General features: G+C 38.3%; 1 protein-coding gene across 9 annotated transcripts in view; it reads right to left on the bottom strand.

Moving 5' to 3' along the window:
• The window catches only part of LPP (LIM domain containing preferred translocation partner in lipoma), a 618933-nt gene that overhangs the window by 96865 nt on the left and 500768 nt on the right, over window positions 1–21300 (bottom strand). For 8 of the 9 annotated variants that reach the window (XM_054585111.1, XM_054585106.1, XM_054585112.1 and 5 more), the window contains one exon: window positions 6714–6883. In XM_054585111.1, the coding sequence (XP_054441086.1) occupies window positions 6714–6883 (170 nt within the window). Of the gene's footprint in view, window positions 1–6564; window positions 6884–21300 lie in introns of those variants that run through there. The other variant, XM_054585114.1, reaches the window with a different exon arrangement.

The raw sequence follows: 21300 nt of genomic DNA, 5'->3' as shown, positions 1-21300 counted from the left end.
TCATATTTTATCAATATTTTTGTATTATAAATTTCAATCTAATGCTATTTAATAAAGAAAAGCTCAACTTTTCAGGAACTGTGGCATTTACAATAAAATAATGTTCTTTGGCCTGTTTGATAGTTTTGTCTTGAATTGTACTTTATCTGTTATTAACACTATGGTTAGTAGATAATATTTCCTTTTGGTCCGAATTCACTATTACATTTTTTCCTATCTCTTTATTTTAACTATTAGTTTTATTCATTCATTGCTTATCACCATTGTATTTGCCCTGGACTCCCCACCCCGCAACCCTTCATTTTGATTAATTTATTTGTCTGCTGGAATTCTTGAGTCACTTTTTCAGAAAGGTGATATACATTCTTTTTGAATGTCCACGGAATATTTAAAAGACAAAGTTTTATACACTGTTATGTAATAAAAACAAGTTATTATACTAATTAGTACAGATGGTTTGATTCCATTGTGTGTGCGTGTAACCACATGTGTAGAAATATATGGTTAGAGCTATCAACATGTACCCATACACAGATACACTGAAATAGAAAAGTTGTATATGGTAAAGTATAAACTGTTATAATATTGAGATGGGAGAGTTCTGCACCTTTCTATGTATTTTCTAATTTTTCTCTCCTGAGGATTTAATATTTAACATTTTTAAAAAATCACTACCATATTAAAAAATATTCTAAACTCAGTATTTCTCTAAAAATAAGGAAAAGCCATATCTATAAAATTCAGAGTTTGAGTTAACTGTATATACTTTTAACGTGACATTATAAAAAATGGTAATAGAAAAGAAATGATTAGGAAAGAGAAACCTGGTAATGACAAATGAGATTTACTATGAATGTTTGGATATGTGGAAAGCTGGACTTGAGAATCAAAGGCCGGGGTCAAGTCCTGGATCTGATACTCATGCCCTGTGGAACACAGCAAGCTTACTTTTTCTAAAATTCTCATTACTGGAAATGAAGGCAATTATAATTGTACCTACTTTTTAGGGTCATTAGAGGGTGGCATGAGATAAAAGACATGTACTCTGTAAGGGTTAAAGCACTAAACCAATAATAGCTGTTACTATGATTATTTTAACCCGCACCCCCACCCCCCAAAAAGATTTTTGCCTTCAAAGTTAAGGCATTTCAGGGAAAGCCACATGTAAATGCTCAAGGAAAGACAGGGGCTTACTGGTTTTCATCGGTGTAAGTTCAGCATTTCAGATTCTGTAATAGAGCGAGGCATAAGTCACGCAGTTATGGACTGAAAGGGTGGAAACAGAAGACGACCCTCACGGGCGGCTGTCAGCATGTGCATGATTTTAGGAAGCTGAACATTTGTTTCTGGGTGGTAGTATGAACCCGGCAATACCTGCGAGTTAGAAGATCTGTTCCTAATCTTCATTTGTCCTTTACTTTGAAAGTATCAAAGCTGCATATACCATAAGAGATGCTCAGAAGCGTTAGAAAATGTAAGGGGCTATATAAATGGAAGAGAAAACTATTTGTGGTTGTTAGCATAATTAAATCTCTCAAAAATATTTGAAAAGTTTTCACCTTTCTTAAACCATTTCTTTTTTTTCTGGGAGCGCATTTATGGAGCAACAACGCAACTTAAAGAAGAAAATGCTTCTGCGTGTGCGCATGTGCGTGTGTGTTTGTGTGTGTGCCACGAAAGAGAGAGACAGAGACTCCTCGGAGATGGGAGAGCAGTGGTGCGCGACGAAGAAAAGAGAAGGAGGGAAGTTCATGCGGGTTTTTCGGGTTTAGTCTGAACTCACAGTTCATTGCCCAATACCCACATATAGTTCTGGCCGTAACTGCCTTTAAAACATTTTATTAGAAAGAATTGAGCATAGAAAAGAACAACTTTCCTGAAGAGGCAGGACACCTACCACTTAATGTAGGTTGAAAAGTCAGAATGTTTTAACTGTAGCCATTTAGTGACATAAGGAAGCAAAAGGCCATTTGTGTGTTGGCCACTAGTGTGTCAAATTCAGGAACCTCAAAATGTTTAGTCTCCTGTGGCGTTGGCCTCCTATTTCCTGAGGCCTTTTAATCACTTGGATCCTAACTCTAACAGAAATGTCTGTACCAACTTCCACTGCTGGAGAGTTGGGAGTTGGATTTCCTCCATTCTGAGTAAGAGGGGAAGATCCTTGGCTGCCATTCCGTAAACAGACTTGCTGAGACTCTCTGATGTGCTGTTTGTAGACTCCTCGGCGATGCTAAGAACACAGAAATTCTTTTGTAAATTGGCACTTATGGGTAAACCTGTCTCATTAAAGGCCGAAGGACACATAAGTAGGAGGCTCTGTGGCTGCTCTTTGTACTCACACCAACATAAAAATCTTCTTAAGCAAAGCATGAAAGTCTCCTCATATATGTCTTCATGTTCCTTCTATGACATCTATTTTTTTCATCATTTCCATAGAAACTGTAGCTATGAAATTACCCCAAACTTAAAGTATTTTTAAATTGTATCAGATTATGCCGAGGGAAAAAGCCATGGCAATAATCTTATTTATCAAAGTAAACCCTAATATTAGTAAACAATTTCATGATATAAAATATATTATACTTATTCATTCTTCCTCTTCGAAGACAGGAAAGAAGTTAGTACCTTCCTTTAATAATGTGGATCCTGGTACTCAAAAATTAAATGACTTACCCAAAGTCACACCAGGAGAGAAAGGACTAGAGCCAATATATTCTATTTGTATCAATTTACTTGCCAAGGAAGCTTAGTGTTCTTAATTTTAAGCTGTTCATTTATACAGATCCACAAGAACAATCAGAGCAAAGCTTTTCAGAGGTCTATCATGAAAGTAGAAAAGCATCTCATTGATTTTGTTAATAATTATACAAATTCAAACTAAAATAATTATTATATAATGCACTTGTTAAATGGATTCCAAATAAATATTAATAAAATATTTCAGTAGAGGGTAGGTTACAGTTAACATATCATTTCATTACTGTGATGGTTCTGTAAACTAAAAAATCTTTCTAAATTGTGTAATATAAATAAAAAAATTTATGATAAGAAAGTAAATCAAAATAAAATGATATAAAAATTTTAGTTATTTATAGGCATGCTATTTATAAAAACACTAAAAGATTAGAACATACCCCAATACCTTTCTAGTGCAAATGGCTTTAAAATTTAGTGTGTAAATATAATGTAAAACTAAACAGATAAAAAGCTAAAAATAATGATTATTAACTGTAGAAAGCTATATATATACTTATATGAAGTCAATTGACAGAAAAAAATAAAATGAAGTATGTATAAAATGATTTAAGAGAATTACAATGCTGTACAACATCAAATTTAATTATAGCTATGTATACATAATGACTAAGGATTTAAGAGACTATAGAAAAATATGACTAATCATTGAAACAAATATGAAGACAGTATTGGTATATAGTTTCCCTCAAAATTATGTTCATGTTTAACTTAACTATAACTTAAAGTTGATTAATTTAGGCAAGAATAAATTAAATTTATATTAGATTGGTCTACTTCCTGGCCTCGGAACATCAAACATGGGTGGTCTTTATGGAGAAATAAGTGAATAAACTGCTATCTTCAATATTCTGATTTTATTAATTAAAATAAAAACACATTGACTGAGTCCTAAGGGCAGGGTTTTCTCTGTTTTGTACAGGATGCTTTTAAGATGTTGGTTTCTACTGGTGGAACAGGAGGCAATTTGGATGACACTGTAGGTACCCTAAGGGATTTGGTTCCAAGAGGGATACACACAGCTTTCCCAATCCCTACAAAAGATAACTCTCCACACTTCTAATGTGGCCGTTCACTGGACGTATGAAAGTTCAGAAGAAATTAAAATGCTAACACATCCAGCTGGGGGCTTGAGGCCTGGGCTGAACTCTAAAATTGATATAGAACAAGGGTCTTTGAGTAAAGCTTAACTGAATTCTGATAAGAAGTAAATTACATTTTAGAGTCACCACGGATAGAGCTCATTAAAGAAAAATCATGATTAAAGTTTCTTATGAGGGAGAGCAGTCCAAAAGGCTGGTAAGAATTCCATTACTGGAATTCACCCAGGTCTTCCAAGGGAAGTGACTACGTCTCAGATTGTGTTCCTTTGTCATAGTCATAGTATAGTTATCGGGCAACCAAAGCAAACAGCTGCAGCCTGAAGAATCACAAGCTACTATGCTTGGAATGGAGATAGAAACCTGAGTCCGCACACCACAGAAACCCATAATCTAGCAACATTAGGCTTTCTTTGGTCTTATTACGCACTCAGGAGAGCAAGCGAAGCATTTAAAAAAGGAGAATGTTATGTCTGACAGGTTAAAACAATCTCCTAAAATCCAATGAATCTCACTGCACATGAAAGGTCCTCATATTCAGATATCCTAAATAGACCAGAAATCTTGTCAAAATTAATCTCAGAATAGCATTCACTTCACTACCATTCCTTGAGCAAGACAAGTGTGCTTTATAAGAATATCCTCATTTCTATTTTTTTATTTTTAAAAATCTATCTGTCCATCCATCCTCATATGAGGACATGCTCATTGATTTTAGGGAGAGGGGAAGGGAGGGAGAGAGAGAGAAGGAGAGAAACATCGATGTGAGAGAGAAACATGGAGTGGTTGCGTGTTACATGTGCCTCCACCAGGGACCAAACTTGCAACCTAGGCACGTGCCCTGACCAGGAATTGTGCCCACAAACTTTCAATTTATAGGACAAAGTTCCAACCAATTGAGACATACCAGCCAAGGTGGGACTGTCTCATTTCACATTCAAAACCTTGGGGGAAAATCCTGCAAGCACCCTTCTATATAGATGAGGCAACTGAGGCTTAGAAAGATCAAGTAAGTCTCCCAGGGAGACAAGGCATTGAATGATGGAACCAAATTCAGACCCGTGTTCTTTACATCATGTTATATTGTTTTTCCATATTGTTCATATGATTTCTTGCCCATAAAGCATAAAAGAAAAACGGAAGGAAGCTGCCACAGGAGCTTCATTAAAGTAGCAAGAATCAACAAGCAGTCCAAAAAGGGATAGGAAATGGACACAAGAGCTATAAAAACCAGCAGTCTGTGGTCGATTAATATAAGGACAAACAGCCATATACAGTTGCCTCTATAGACTCTGCTGACTTCACTGCCACAGAGTTCACTGTGATACGGTAACAACTTCATAGTGGTGTTCCGATGTGAATGCCATTGAGAATGACAGTCTGTACAATCTGTTGACAAAAGCAGGGAATTTATAATTTTCTCTTTTCAACAAAGAGTTCAAAGGGTATATTTGAAATATTCTTATTTACTACAGAAGTAAGATTTTATTCACTAGATTCCCCCGGACATGCAATTGTTCCTTCCAAATCGGTGTTTATGTTATGGACAAACTAAAACTATGTGATGTCTGCAAAAAACATGGGACTACAAGTGCCAACAAGTAAATAGAGCCCTGGCTTGGACAACGACGATAGAAGATAAGCTACTTTCTTCCTCTCTGTGTCTCTGTGTTCTCACTTCTAAAGAGAAGAGTTTAGACAAATGATCTTAAAAGTTTTTTTTCCAGCTATAACATTGTGTGGCACTATAATGAAGCTATATGTGTGTTTAAGTTGCCTTTGGGGAGAAAAAGGAAATAAAATTGAACCTAAGAAATGCAAATTATTAAATCCTGCAAGATCTTAATCTTGAAGAACTTTCAGATCTGTGCTAGAGTCTCCAGGGCTGCAATGAGTTAGAGCTGTCAGGTTATCGGAAAATGCCGATGAGGCCAGAAACTCCTGCAATAAACTTGAAACTTGGGGCTCTACAAAGTTATATATAACTCCCAACGTCTTACATCGAAAGCTTCTTTTATGTTGAAATACCTGGGTGCTGAGGGCCAAATCATGGCTCTTTTGTGGGTTTGTAAAAAAAAAAAAAGCACCACTTTTTCCACTAACAAGTGTTTTACAGGTGTATTAATATCATGCAGAAGGATGAAGAAATTTACTTCATATTAAAAACATTTCTGTTCATCCATTAAATTTCTCTGTCATACAATAGCTTACTGTACAGACTTAAATAACTTGGCTAAAATATACGATAATGTGGCTGTGAGTGTTTTTTCGTTACCCAGTAATGTTATTGAAGTATAGTTGTTGTGTTCTTAAAAAGAAAACAATTAGCAGCTCAGTCAGCATTTCCTTTAAGGTGCTCTATAATAAAGGGTTTCTCCATTTGCATCACTATAAACCTTCTGGGTATAAGTAAGAAACCTTCTGGATAGAAAAGAGCTGGTTGAAAGGGCCCAGGAGTTTGAAAGTGCATTGAAAGTCCAGAGGTCCTATAATATTCCTCAACAAATATTGACAACTTCAAATGCAGGGTGAGGCTTGATAAGAGGTGCGATGTTGCAACTTGGGAAACTCTCTGATGCTACAGGGGTAGCACGCTGGCTTGTACATGCATGCTTGAAATCCACAGGGTGACTGTCGTGCCAGCAGACCACTAACACACCTTGGCAGCCCCATCCCAACACATCTTTCTGACTTCATAGGAACACGTGGGAAAAATTAAGCTATGCCAATTGACACGCGCACATATTTTGAAGTCTGGAGTGAAGGAAAGATCTGATGGCTGCATGCTATGTAGAATGACTGGCCTTTTGCCAAAGAAGATATCTCTGCCAAGCACCTGAGGATCAAATCTGAACTTACAATGTAGCAGGGCTCACAGTAGGCTTTCTTCTCCACAGCATAGAAGGGTTGCCCTCGGAGCTTGTTGCTGCAGATGATGCACGTGAAACAATCCACATGGAAGACCTGGTCCATGGCAGTGCATCCTGTCCCTTCCCCAACCACATTTTCCCCACAGCGAGCACAGCGGCCTGAAAGAAAAAAGGGATTGACTGTTAAGAACACACCAAGGGACACTTTTGGTTCTGCTGTAGAAGACACCACAGGGCAGACAGCAGATTCGCAATGTCAGCAGCAGCAGCAATAGGACCAACACTGTCGCCATCAATACCAGGAGCAAGGTCACCGGGAGAGTGACCACTATCCTCTGGACGGCCAGCACGATGGGAATTTTACATGACTCAGTTGAGGAGTGGGCTGCCACAGCCCAAGATCCCACAGAAAAAGACAGAGGGGAACTTAAGTCTCCTGAAACCGCAGCTGGGGCCCTGACTCTGCTCTCACGTGGACGTCTAAGGAAGATGGCTCGGGATGGTAGGAGTAGGGGGCCTTGTCTAGGAAAGCCTTACTCTTTTTTGGAGAGTCTAGGTGTCCAGTTAGACTATGAGGGAACAGGGTCCAAACTCAAATTTGAACTCCTTTTACGAAAGCCCTGGTCATGAAACCTTTGCATCCAGCTCTCCATGACAGGCAGATCACAAGGCAGTTCCTTTTATTTCCAGCCCACTCTGACTGCTAGTAAGTTCCTCTCATATTGAGCTGGATTGCTTTCTCACTCTAGTTGCTACCCAATGGTTCTAATTCTGTCTTCTGGGGATTCATGAAACAACTCTCCTCTCTCATACTCAACAATCTTTAAATTATTGCAGCTCAGTTAGCATTGCCTCCATGTCTATTCTTAGTTTGAACACCCTTCAATTCTGCAACAGTTCCACATACTGTAGGGTTGGAGTCCCTCATGGCCCTGGGTTCTGCTGACTTTCAATATTCTTTCATTGATTCGTGGGCATCTGGACCACATATGGATATCAGGTTTTGCTTTAAAAAATTCACATTAAGTTTTACATAACAATAAAACATAATTTAAGAAAAATATTTATGTCGGTGAGAGGCATTGTGCTGGTTGCAATATGTATCTATATCTGCTCTGTTGTGGGAATGTTGAGTCAGAGATCAGATCCACATCCAGCTTCCCTTCTTATTCTTTACTTCTGCTAAGTAATTACAGGTCATTGGGGATGTCAGCAAGAATCTGTAGGTTTCTACAGATAAACTATTACAAACCTAGTGCTTCATATGTGTCAGGCATTTTCGAGGTGCTTTTTATATATTAACTCATTTCATATTCACAACAACCTATGTGATAGGTACTGTTATTCCTATTTTACAAATAAGGAAACCGAGTCACAAAAATGGTTAACTAACTTCAAACTCAAGCAGTCTAGTTTGAGCATCTCTGGACTTAACCACTCTGCAATCTTGCTTCTTCCTGGCTCTGGGCATCAGGATTGGACACAGCCCTCCATCACATTGGATTGACAACCACTTCACACCTAAAAATGGGAGGGCTAAATGTTTCAACTTGTGAGAAAGAGGCAAATATATTTCTAATCCTCTGTAGTTGTAGTTGGCCCTGAAAAGTATTGTTTTTATACTCTGTTGCAGGATTTGAATGTCTTTACAGTATAACCCATCATTTCCTCCCCTAAGGAATAAGAAATATCAGACACTAGAAGAAGAGTCATTTCCACGGTAACTGATATATTATAAAGTAAATATGTTCTCAACATTTGATCAAAAGAGTGTGGCTTAATTTGCAAACTTCTATCCAAGAGTTAACTTTTATCTGTTTTCATTATAAGATGTATAACCTTAGAAAGTCATGTTTAACATTTTGGATATGCATTGTTTTTAGCAACCAAAGTAGGTTATTTCATATGGCACTATTTTTGTGATTGTTCAGAAAAAAACAAAACAAACCACTTAATTGGTTTACTAGAAAGTTCACTGAGGTGTGCTTGAAAATGACGCAAAAATTCTGAGAGCTTCATAATATTATTTGACAACATTTCATTACAGAAAACATATTGGGGATTATAGGCAATGCATAAAGTTTAATTTTTAAAAAGTCATCATCATACTTAGTACTTAAACTTTTCTTTTTCAACTGCTTGGGCAGAATCATCAAATTCACCCCACGATACACAGATTTATTTCCTATATATACATATAGGAGCCTGTTCTTTAAAATTTATATTTGTAATATTAATCTGAAGGAGTATGTATGTTATTATATTGACTACTATTTTTTTCCACTTTCAATGAGTCATATTCAAATCACCGATCCCTTTTGGTTGATATGAATAAATAATGCAATACAATAGTAATAATGAAAAATGTAGGTTTAACAGCAACAGAAAAAATCATACCAACTACACGAAAATACTCTGCGCTGAATGGCACTGTTACTGCACATTGACCAAACACCATTCAACAGAGGTTACGTGGTACATGTGAAATATTTAAGAATGTGATGATTATTAAGAGTAAGCTAGATTCCTGAGAAAAGTATCATTTTAAAATTTCAAATTTAACTAATTTTAAATTTGTCAAATCCAGAACAACAAAATTATTTTTACTTATTACTCTTTCCCTTTCTAGATGCCAAGCCAGATTCCTTGATAGTCCATCAGGGACTTCCAGTGATCTGTGTACTACACTTTGGGGAAAAAAATAGTTTTGACCAAATGTTATTGATTATTGGTCATTCTGGTCTACGAGGTACATAGAAGTAGCAATTAGGATCCAGATGACAGCTGGCCCAAGTGTCGTATCTGGAATCCAAGAGTCTGAGCCTACATGGCTAAAGGAGAGTTTGAGAACCTGGGGGTAGTTTTCAATCACTGATTAGATGGAAAAATCACAGTAGAGCCGTAAAGGTCAAGATGAAAAGATAAGTGTTGGAATTCACATTTTATTCAAGACATTCCTAGGTACCTACTCTTTGTGCAGTACTGTATTTGGCTTCTGTGTGGCATACAGAAATGATTAGACACATCAGTACCTTTTAGTCATTACGAGACTACAATCACATGAGAAAGTGTCACATGACAAAATGCAATGGAAATGTGGAAGGAAAATCACAACAGAGAAGGCTCCGGAAAGTTTCTGTGGAAAAAGAGGCATTTGAGCCCAACCTTAAAGGATGGAATTTTGACAGGTGGGAATGGAAGAGAGAAAAAAAACAAACCCTAAAACTCATTTTTCTGAAGGCTTATTGAATCCAAAAACACTGTAGTGATTTGGTGCTGGCAAAAGAGTTTGTCTTAGCTATGAAAGCAGATAAATTATGTTCATAAGGAACAATATTCCTTTATATTTTGGAGAAGATTCTTCCAGAATGGGTCAGACTAATATGCTGGTCTCAGACATGACCCGCTCTTCTACCTCCTGTATTTTTCCTATTCTTGTGAGAAATCAGGGACACTAGGCTCGAGGGTAGTCTGGCACCTTTAAAAAAATCACAAGCACAGAAAAAGAGCAAAGAACAAAAATTAAAAATAGCCCTGCACATCAACAGGACAGTAAAGGTGCCCGAATGTTCCCTTTTTCACATTAACAAGAACTTACAAACTATATGCCTTTTCGGGAGGCATTCCGAATGGAAAGAATGTTACTCAAGCATAGGGCATCCTTGCCCCTGCGGGGGCTAACACTGCACACCATTGAAAGCAAGCTCTACTCTCAATGTTCTCCTTTTAGACAAGCATCTCAGCCCTTTCAAATGAGGGAAACAAGGGGAATGGTACCAGACTTACAGGCATCAGGGCATGAGGAAACGCAGTTGATTAGGAGCTGGAGGGAATCCCAGGGTCAAGTTGAAATGCAGGGCTGGGATGAAGAGCTTGTTGGCAACGCTTAGCACAGTAACTTAAAAAAAAAATCCAAGGACAGAGAGAGGATCAGGCAGCCTGGGGAGAACTTTGTCAGTGAATTAAGACACCTAACAACAACAACAACAAAGAGCTAGTTTATATATTATTGCGTGTTATATATGTTGCTTTATGTCAACTGTGGAGACAGTTGTGAATCTTTCTCACCCCCTACTCCCCCTTTTCCTTTCAACTATAGTAACCTCTGCAAGGCCTCTGAAATACTTCCTTCCCACACATGCCTGCTACCTAAATCGGGCTTCATTATCTTTCATGGGCCCTGGAAATCACTTCCTGATTGTTCCACTATCTCTGATTTACTTCCTCTTACAAACGGAAAGCCTTTATGGAAGTCTTACTACTTGAGCAAGGCTGGACAATTACACAGTTTTTGAACAAGTCATTTTTACAAATGGCATGGGTTGGGGATAACATTATAGGCCAATCAACACATTGAGCCAAGGAGGCAGAACAATGGGATATAAGTTTTCATATTTCAAGGTTCTAGCTTTCTCTTTTCATAATGTGAATTTATATAGTTCCTTTATAATATGAAAATAAAATGTTATTTAAAGATACTTTTCCTGGGATCGCTACACCAATAGGCCACAGACTCTCTTTTGCAAACAATGTTTGTTTTGGAGGTGGGGCCAAAAATGTCCAAAGCCATTCGAAGAGTTGGTGCCACGGTGATCAGCAATGACGTACTCCCAAACTTGTACGTTACTCAATATCAAAAATAAAATAATAAATGTATGCAGAAATCAAGCCAGGTCACATTTGTCTTCATGTTCTCCTTGCTACTTGACTTACAATGAAAATTTCAGGCACAAGCAAAATTAATAACCTATCTTTAAATATTATTAAGAATTGAAACTTTATATGCCAATTATACGATGGATCAGCTTTCTCATTGGACATCTTCTAAAATACATTCTGAACAAAGTCCTGTTCCAAAAGTTGAGTCAGTAAGTTTATATCAGGGTAGTGAAATGATGTCAAGTATACCTAGAAACGAAGCCTGCCCCAATTTATTGTGCATATATATGTTTGTCCAGAACATATCCAGCCATGTAATAAGAAAAACAGAGACATTTATCGAAGAAGATACAAAATAGAAGAAACATTGTACATAGGACAATGACACCTCAATCCCCTTCAAAACAGGTACCTTGGGGCCTCACACAGTTCTCCCAGTGTCTCTTCTACTGTTCAAAACCTTCTGCATAATCCTATGTTGGAATTTCCATCAATTGCCTCATTGTATTTTCCTGAATCTCATCGACAGATTGAAATCTTTTCCCTTTCAAAGATTATTTTAGTTTTGGGAAAAGCCAGAAGTCACGGGGCACCAAACCTTGGCTGTCGGGTGCTAAGTCACCTAAGTTGCTGATCTTTGGTGACTGCAGCCCATAAACATTCAGCATTCTCAGGTGTTCTGCTTGTTGCAGGCTTTCCAGAACATGCATTACTTTCAACAGATTTTCAACCATCTTTGAAGCGTTGGTGCCACACTTTTATCTGCACTCCACTCATTGCATTGTCCCTGAAAGCTTTCTGAATCATCCCAACAGTTTTTGTGGAGGAATGTTCAAACTTAACACACAATTTGATGCAGATTCGTTGCTCTACTTGCTCAGTCATTCTGAATGCTCATGCAAACTGTTCTCATTATATTAACAATGTCTGGACTTTTTCCAGACAGACTTTGTATATAGCCACTGGAGTTATTGTCCTAAAGTACAGCCTCCATTAAGCTGTTTCAGAAATTATATTCCACTGAAGGTCCAAAAATATACTAGAACAAGTTTGCATTCTTTTTGTGACAGGTCCATATAACACTCACTGAAGGTTCTAGGCTGATGGCATTTTCTAATCGCCAAAGCTTTTATTTTATGGAACTTTGCAGCATCAAGGAATGTAATAAGGAGGTTTTTAAATTGCTTAAGTTCTAAGGACAGTGATTCTCAGTCTTGCCTGTATGTTGGAATTATCTGGGAAACGACTTTTTAAAAAAATACTGATCTCTGGGTCCCTGATCCAGACATTCTGAATTCACTGGTCTGAGATAGGATGACCTAGGATGGAATTTTTTAAAGCTTACAGGTGATTCTCATGTTCAACCAAGTTGAGCCACTTTCCAAGGGTGCCTATTTCTGTACTGCTTGTAAGGGAAAACAGCTGACAAGTGTCACCCAAACAGGTTTCATCTGCATGCAAAACAGTTCCGAGGCAGACTGGTGACAATGGGTTGGCTGGAAAAAAAACAAATTCTGTGGCATTATAACATATGTTGCTTTTCACCAACGAGAATAATCTCCCTCATGTCTTAGTCTGAAGCATTTTCAATGCCTTTCCACCCATTGGTAACTACATGAACAGAATCAGCTAAGTTTTCTCATAAACTATTTTGCCAGCACTGAGCCAGAGAAAGCAGTTCACTTAACATTAATTAGAAGCACTTCTATGGAACAGGCTTCTTTTGTGTCACAGATGGCCTTAAACAATACAGAATCTATAAAGAATGTCAATTGATAGCCGTTTAAGTAAAGGTGTGGTGTCGCAAATTACATCACACATCAAATTTAGTCACTATTTTCTTGGACTCTTTCTTTAAATAATGTAGTAATGTTTAGCCTCTTATGGTTAGTGCTACTGAGCTCTGTGAATACTTGAATCCTTATCCGATTTTCAAAGTTGGACTCTATGACATATCCACTTCTGTGATTCTGCTTGTATACATGAGGGGAGACTTCCCCCCAAACCCGAATTTACTTATAAAAAATTGTGTATTTATTCACATGTTTAAACTTCAGTCACCTTCAAAGTCCTCTCCATTCAATGCAATACACCCATCAAGACATTTTTTCCAGTGCTCAAAACAGTTTTTGAACTTGTCAATTTTGATACATTTTAGTGCTTCTGCTGTTTTTGAGGTTTTTTTTTCACCTCTTCCATATCAGTAAATCATTTCCCTTTGAGGGTATTTTTCATTCGGGGAAACAAAGAAAAGTCACTTAGGGCAACATAGGGTGAATAAGGAGGGTAGGGCATGAGGGTCATGCCATTTTTTGTTTTTTTGATCAAAAACTGCTGAACACTCAGTGAGGTGTGGGCAGGTGTGCTCATAAATCACCCATCATGAAATGGGCAAATGTGTTGAAAGAATCCTCAGAAAAATTCACTGAAGCCAAACGCAGCCTCTCACAACAATGCCAGCTGGTACAATGATACAGATGGGTTCCTCGAACACTCACCTAGCGGGGGAAGCCTGTACTACAAGGGGAATGCCCTTCAGAAGATAATTCCATTTTTTTTTTGCTTCCCTCCTTGTATATACCTGCATTATATTGTACTACTTCACTATGTTATTGCTTATGTGATCCTTGCAGAAGTGCTTGCAGAGTCGATCGGCACATGGACAGCAGGGAGAAGGAGGGGGCAGATAGCCATTCTCCTCTGTTCTGCTCCAAATACAGTACACACACACACACACACACACACGCGCGTGCGCGCACGCACACACACACAAAACAGAAAAAGGAGCAACGACAACTGTAGTTCTAGACCAGTGGTAGACATGAGGAATATGGCGAATGAGAAACAATTTATTGTCTCTTGTTTCACTGACCAATGAGAGACAAAAATAAGAAACATTTAAAGTACAAAATAATAAATATTTTAAGTACAAAATAAAAAATTGAGCTAGGATTACACCAAAACAGGATAGACCCCCAAACAGAGAGAACAGTTCAAGAATGGGTGGACAAAGGCCTAGGCAGCGAACCTGATGGGAAGGAGTGAAGGCTGAGTGACCTATTGATGAAAGGAAGTCATTATGTGGTGATTCATTTATAGATATATATTTGCTTAGGTTGGACCTTCAGGTAAGGAGGTAAATTGGAGGGGGAGTCCCACATAGAGTTGCAAAAGAAGCACGCTTCACCGATTTAAATATATTGCATTGTGTGAAGAAGTGCTGCAAATATATAAAAGAAATCTGCTGTATTGTTTTCTGTGCCAGGCACTGCCCTATACATTCCACTGACATTCTTCCATTTAGCCCTCTCAACCCTTATCTATCCTTATTTGATAGATAAGAAACATGAGGTTAACTGACTTGGCTGAAGTCTCTCAGGTAGAATGAGGTAAGGCTGGGATAAAAACCCGGTCAGACTTCTAAAGTCCATCTTCTTAATCAGCACATGTTTTCCTATGAATATGTTTATTATTCAATCATAGTTCTGATGCTTTTAGCATTGTCTAGGAGTGGGGCCCGTTCCCACTTCCAGGGCAAGAAGAGGAGTCCCTACAGCATCACTTCTCCCCGCACCTCCCACCCCCCCAAGTCTCAGGAGCACTCAGTGAACATCAGGACTTGCTTAGCAGGGAAAATCATTATAGGGGAAGGTCCTTCCAAGAAGATCTTAAGGTGGTGAACCTCAAACTCTGACTTCCAACTAGGAAAGCTTTGAAAAAATACTGATACCCATGATCTACTTGCAGAGATTCCAAGTTATTTGGTTTGGGGTGGAGCTCTAAAATGGCGATGTTAATATGCAGTGGGTTTGAGAACAATTGCTCTAAAGAGAACCGTGTGGTTATGTGTTCCACAAAGCATAGTTTGCCCTCGAATATCCTTAGACAGCTATGGCAGGTAGGACCAAAAACCCTGGCCCTGTGAGCTGCATTCTAGGAAACTGCACTCCGCTGGGACCATGTACCCTTGGCCCAACCTTCACTAAACAAATTAACATACACATATACAGTAGTTGGGACAATAATTTTCTGACAACTTCTGTTTTCAGGAAAAGCAGCACACACCAACCCCAAAACCAGACGACAACAACAATGAGAGCAAAGCAAAAAACAACATTGTTTTACAGTTTTGGATAATGATATCCTTTAAACAAAGTTATATATATATATAACACGGTGTAAAGGCAATCAGACAGGACTGTGGGTGTTAACTCATTAGTGATGGGAGCCTTAACAAGTTTCCTAAATTTCTAAACCTGAGGTCCCTTGTTTTCAAAACAAGTGACTAAGTAGATGCCCTGGAGGGACAGGTGGTCTTCATGAGTCATTTATGCAGCCATTCTGTCAACCATCAGCAGACCGAATATCTATTCTGTGCCAAGTACCATGCACAGAGGTCACTCTTTCTCAGTTTCTGTAAAAAGGAGAGATGACAATGATTGCCTTGAAGTTCAATGAACATTAAAAGCTACAGAATGCCTAGTACAGGCCCTTCTTCTTTCTCTCTCCCATTTTAGGATGTGCAGGACAACTTCCAAAGGAAGAGCTCATTATGATTAGGACCAGACAGGTACACTCTGGACCCCCTTCTAGAGATGATGGTCAGTGTGGGATAATAGGGGCAGCTGCATCTGCAAGACAGTGATGTAAGATTTGTATTTACCAATATGGTACTCATAGAATTTAGTGCTGGAAATTCAATCCCAAACCTGAAGAAATTTGTGGACGCCAGAGAGATGATAATTATCAATATCTATTCAGCTCATACTATTTGCCAAGCATTGTTTTAAGTATTTGAAAGTATTATTTCCTGTAATCTTCCTCACAACCCCACAAAGTAGGTCCTATTATTATCTCTACTGTAGTTGAAGAAATGTCAGCCTAGAGAAATTAAGTAACTTGCCCCGCGGCCACAGAGTTAAATATTGAAGCTGGAATTGGGACCCAGACAGCCTGGCTCTAGAGCCCTGCCCTCTAACTTGGCTTATTGCTTTAGAACTCCAAAATTCCTAAAAACTCCTGGCTGGCAGGAAGTTTGAGTAAACCTTATAACATCCCTGACAGGAATATCGGTGTCTGTTTTGGCTAAAGCAAGATTTCTCTTCAAATTAGTTTTTACACATGGACATTTTCATATTTCCACTCTTAATTTTTAATCTCTTCTTTTATATTTAAATTTATTTCATGATTGATCTCTTGACAGAAAAAAAATCAGTATCTACAAGTAGAGTTACAACTGCTAGGGCTGCAATGATTATTTTTGACTTCTGATTCGAATCTCGTGTGTAGTATCTCTCATGGGATTTTGTGTTTCCCTCAAGTTCCACTCAAAGATGGAAAAAAAATCTTTAAATTTGTGTGGATGTTTTTAGTTTGTTGGGTTTTTTTTATGGGACATTTCCAAATGTGTTCTGGTTATTTAAAAGCAAACCTAACACGGAGGTAACTCAAGAGGGTGTTTCTAGAGCCACTGAATTTCAATGTCCCATGATAGACATGATCTTCTTCTGATATTAACAAGCACTCCTTACATTTACTCAGTGCTTTATACAATTAATGTTCTCACCTGACACCACCAAAAAGACCAAAATAAAAGTCATAACTAACATTACTTCTTTTAAATTTCTGATACAAGTTCACATAAAACATAATTGCCAAGATCTCATCTGAATCTTGCAATAACTAAAAGCTAGATAAGACAATTATACTCTTTTAACAAAATGAGTTAACCTAGGAATAGCCCTGCATGGCTTCAGGGGTAGGTAGCAGAGCTGGAATTCAAGCTCAGTTCACCTGGCCCCAGGTATAGAGGTCTTTGAGTGAGACCACATTCCCTGTGCACCTGGCAATAGACCAAGGCATGGCTGATGTTCTTACCTGACACTGTGTCCCACAGAAGCCAATTAGTCTTTCCTGGGTTTTGGTTTTCTATTCATGGCAAAATGCCTATTATATATTGTTAAGAGTTTAAAAAGTCTTAGCATGTAAGAGCATGTGGAAAACAGCATGCAGCCCAGCTTCCTTTACAGATACAAAAACAAAGGCTCAGAGAAAGGCAGTGCCTTGATTAAGATCTTAGAGCAAGCAAAGAGCAGAGATGAGGCCTGGATTGAAGACTTCAGGCTCTTAGTATGGTGCTCTTTCAGCTGCACAAAACCGGCTCCCAGGTGTGCCACCAAAAGTAGCAGTTTCTTCCCACTAGTAGGCGCTGTTGCCTGAGCGTGAGGAATGTCTCCAAGTAAGGTAAAATTTCACTGTAAATGGGAGTATTGTGTGGGATGCTGTAGTCCACAAGAATGACTTCCACGTGATTCCAGAACAAGGTTAACTCCATTACCATCCGGACTCGCACAACCATTTGATCTCTGTCTGAAACACCTGGCATGTGCTGCATTTGCACATCTGTGTGTTCTGAAAACCGACAGAATGGCAGCAGAATGAGGGGCAGTGGCTTTTGCAAAGGTTACGCCAGGGCTAGAGAAGGCCGGGCTCTGGTCCGTGTTCAACCAAAGCTGGTCTGAACTTAGCTTGTTTTGTACATTGGAATTATACTTACTATTTCCTTGATAGGAAGTTTCTGATTTTTTTTTTTTAAAGAATAAAAACCACTTGAGTGGAGCAAGCAGTAGATTTGTAGTTAGAAGTACTGGGTTCCAATCCTAGCTCTACCATAGGTATGATATTTGACTTTGGGCAAGCTATTTAATTCATCTAAGCCAGTTCTAGGTACCTCAATAGTAATTCCAGCCCCTAGGAGACTCAAGGTGCTCCTGGGAGAGACACACACACACACACACACACACACGTATATGTATATATGTATATCTATATATCTATAAATTATATATGTAATTATAAATAAAATATAAGAAATTACTTCAATATACATCACTGTCAATAAATTTTATTATGCGTATTGTTATAAATCACATGCATGATAGAGCAAAAAGTACTTATGTATCTGGGGCTTCCACCCAGAGATCACATTCTAAAGAAATGCCTAAGCAAAATCCATAAGGTGGAATGCAGTACTGAATATAAGTAGATAGATTTTGAGGACCTAAGCTTCCTGAAAATACTGGCAGTGCCCTTTATCTTCTCAGGGGAGTAGGCAGTTGGATATCATCAATATTTGACCCATGACGTTACATCAGATCTCAGAGGGAGACCCAGGCACGGAGCCTCAGAGATCAGGCCATCCCCACCCTTGCGTGTCTGTAAAATCCTCCCTGCTAAACTGCAATCTGCATCGATTCCATTTCCGGCACTTGCATAGCAACACTGAGTTCTCTAAGCACTGAAGTGACGTCTTGGGAACAGTTATTAATACACGTATGTATGCACACAGTATGTGAAAATAGGCAAGACTGAAAGCGATTAGTGTATTACTTTTAGGCAATACTTCCCACTGGGAGTATGCTCCTGGAAAATTTTCTCTCTCTCTCAAGAAGCTTGCGTAGTCATCTGCTATCACTTACCAGCATGTTTGGGATAAAAATGGTGTCAATTTTAAGGAAACACACTTCTCAATTTTCTTTGTTAACATCTGAATAAAACATGAGAAGCTTCCTACTTTTCCCTTCTCCCCTTTCATTCAGAGAATAAGTCCCTTCACAAGCTTGCTTTGTGTGGAGAGGAAATAAATAGTCACCCTTGTTTGCCACCTCAAAATTAGCAGAATTCACTGGGTTTGAAAGTAGAAAAAATTAATTCTGTTTTAATAAGCTCCACTAGCTATCATTATTTCTGAGGTGCAGCCCAATGTTTTATAATAAGAACACAACTAGAAATCACATTTCTACTCTGTCAGAGCTTATAGCCCTGTGTGATCTAAAGAGAGCAGTAAAGGCAGGCACCAGAATGCTCAACAGGCAGGATTTGGTTGAGATTGAAGGAATGCTTTCTGGAACATATAAAACTGTTTGGAAAAATGAGGCAGTTCTTTAAGAGGCCATGTACCCAGGCTGGACATATACTTTCTATCTCCTCCTATTAAAATGCATACATTGAATCAAGTGGTTTTCTAAGCACCTTCAATTTTTTATTCTAAGATACATTTTATAAGATGAGTAGGCAACTTGAAGTTAGGTTAAGCCCGCTTGAGGGTAGGGAGAATATGCTCTCAGTGGTGATCTTTGGACAGCCCTTCAAGACCCAACTTTCTGAAACACTACAGAAGTTAAGAATAAAAGCCACAGGAAAACCAGGCAATAGGCATGTTCTATTTATGTCAGCAAAGTATTTCTGGGAGATTCCTCTTGTACTAATGTCGTTTCCATTTTTAGATTATCATATTCAGTAAACACATTTAATTTTTATAGTATGACTAATACCTAAGTGCCTAACAACTAATGAGATAAGTTAAGGGCTCTCCCTTCCTAAGGCTTACAGGGAGATCCCAGAAACCATGCAAATCCACAGAAACTGCACAAAAACCGATAAGCTCAGTAATGGGTTCTTGCATCAGCTCCTGCTACGTGCTTATTTGTAGTTCTGTCTTGGGCAAGAGATAGCACATAGGGGAATGCAAAGTTGAAGGTCTTTAGCAAAAATTTGGACTGTAAACACAGCTTGGCATTATCAGCATTCTGTTAAGTTCAAAGAAGAGATAGTTACAACAAATACAGCTTGCTTTATTTCTGAAACAAAACTGTGCACATATTTGTGGCCATACTACTAATTAACCTGTAGACTGTTCCTTTCATCTCTTCAGTGTTTTTCTGCTCCCTGTTCCAACATGTTGAGGTTATTTTTTCCCATCTGGAACATAATCAAACTGTTCTCTTATAGGTACTAGACAGCAGAATGTACAAATGGTGAAGAAACTAGAGAGACTGACTTGTACGAAAAGATTAAAGGAGCTATCTGTGTCCATAAAATGAGGCTGAAGGATGACTAAGGAGTTCCTTGATGATGGTCTATAAATAGTTGAAAGGTGTAAATGCCAAGGAATGATTTAGTTTGGTGCAGGTGGTACAATTGGGTACTGTGGTGTATATTCAAGAAAAGGGAAGATAGCTATTGCAGAAAAATCTTTAAATATGTAAGATGTATTCATGGCACAAAACAAAATTGGAACAGAAGAATAGTTGGGAAAGCAATGGAATGAGAGTCCAAAGTCGTGAATTTAGGGGTTGGCTTTGCCATAGATAGATGCGTGGCCTTGAAAAGGTCATTTAACCAGCATGGGCCTCAGAGCCCTCTTTGTAAATTAGAGTGTGAACCAAAATTAAACTTTCAGAGTTCTGAGGAGTCACCTAAATTGTATCCTTAAGATAAGAAGAAAGGCTGAAGGGAAGTGATGATTGACAAGAGCCTCTTTATCAGTTCCATTTCTATACCATTAATTTCCTCAGAATATGCTCTCAGGAATGTACTGGCTTAAAAAAATTTGCACAAGAAATTTACCATCTTCAGAAGTTTGAAAAAGATATTAGATATTGATTTTAGACCCATTTCTGTTCAAAGGACTACTGAAAAGGCAGAAGACATTGAAATTATGTTTTTACAAAATGTTTATTGAGTACATACTATGGGCCAACAAAAGACAGATTTGCCCTTTGGAACTCACATTTCAATACAGAATATGTTTAATACAGAATTGCCAAATTCTATAATGAATTCATAAATGAACAGAGGACTAACTCAAGTAGTTCCCTATAAGATTAAAAATAATTAATTACATTTAACATTTACTGAGAGCACCAAACTACCAGTCTTTAAGGCTCATGGTACATACTGTAGCAGATCAATATTTAAATTAAACAGATATTGAATGCTTGCTGTATGTCTGTCACTGTTTGTCAGACTGCGAATCCTCAAGTTACACCCAGCGGCTCCTCAGTTGTGTGTCCGTGCACAACCAGCCGCCACCATGATGAGCACAGCCTGATCTGGCCCCAGCCTGCTGCCATAGG

Source organism: Pteronotus mesoamericanus, unplaced genomic scaffold (assembly GCF_021234165.1).
Source record: "Pteronotus mesoamericanus isolate MK-2021 breed Mesoamerican mustached bat unplaced genomic scaffold, CSHL_Meso_final contig_82, whole genome shotgun sequence".
Taxonomy (NCBI): domain Eukaryota; kingdom Metazoa; phylum Chordata; class Mammalia; order Chiroptera; family Mormoopidae; genus Pteronotus; species Pteronotus mesoamericanus.
The sequence above is the reverse complement of the archived record's forward strand: the minus strand, read 5'-3'. Positions and strand labels throughout refer to the sequence as shown.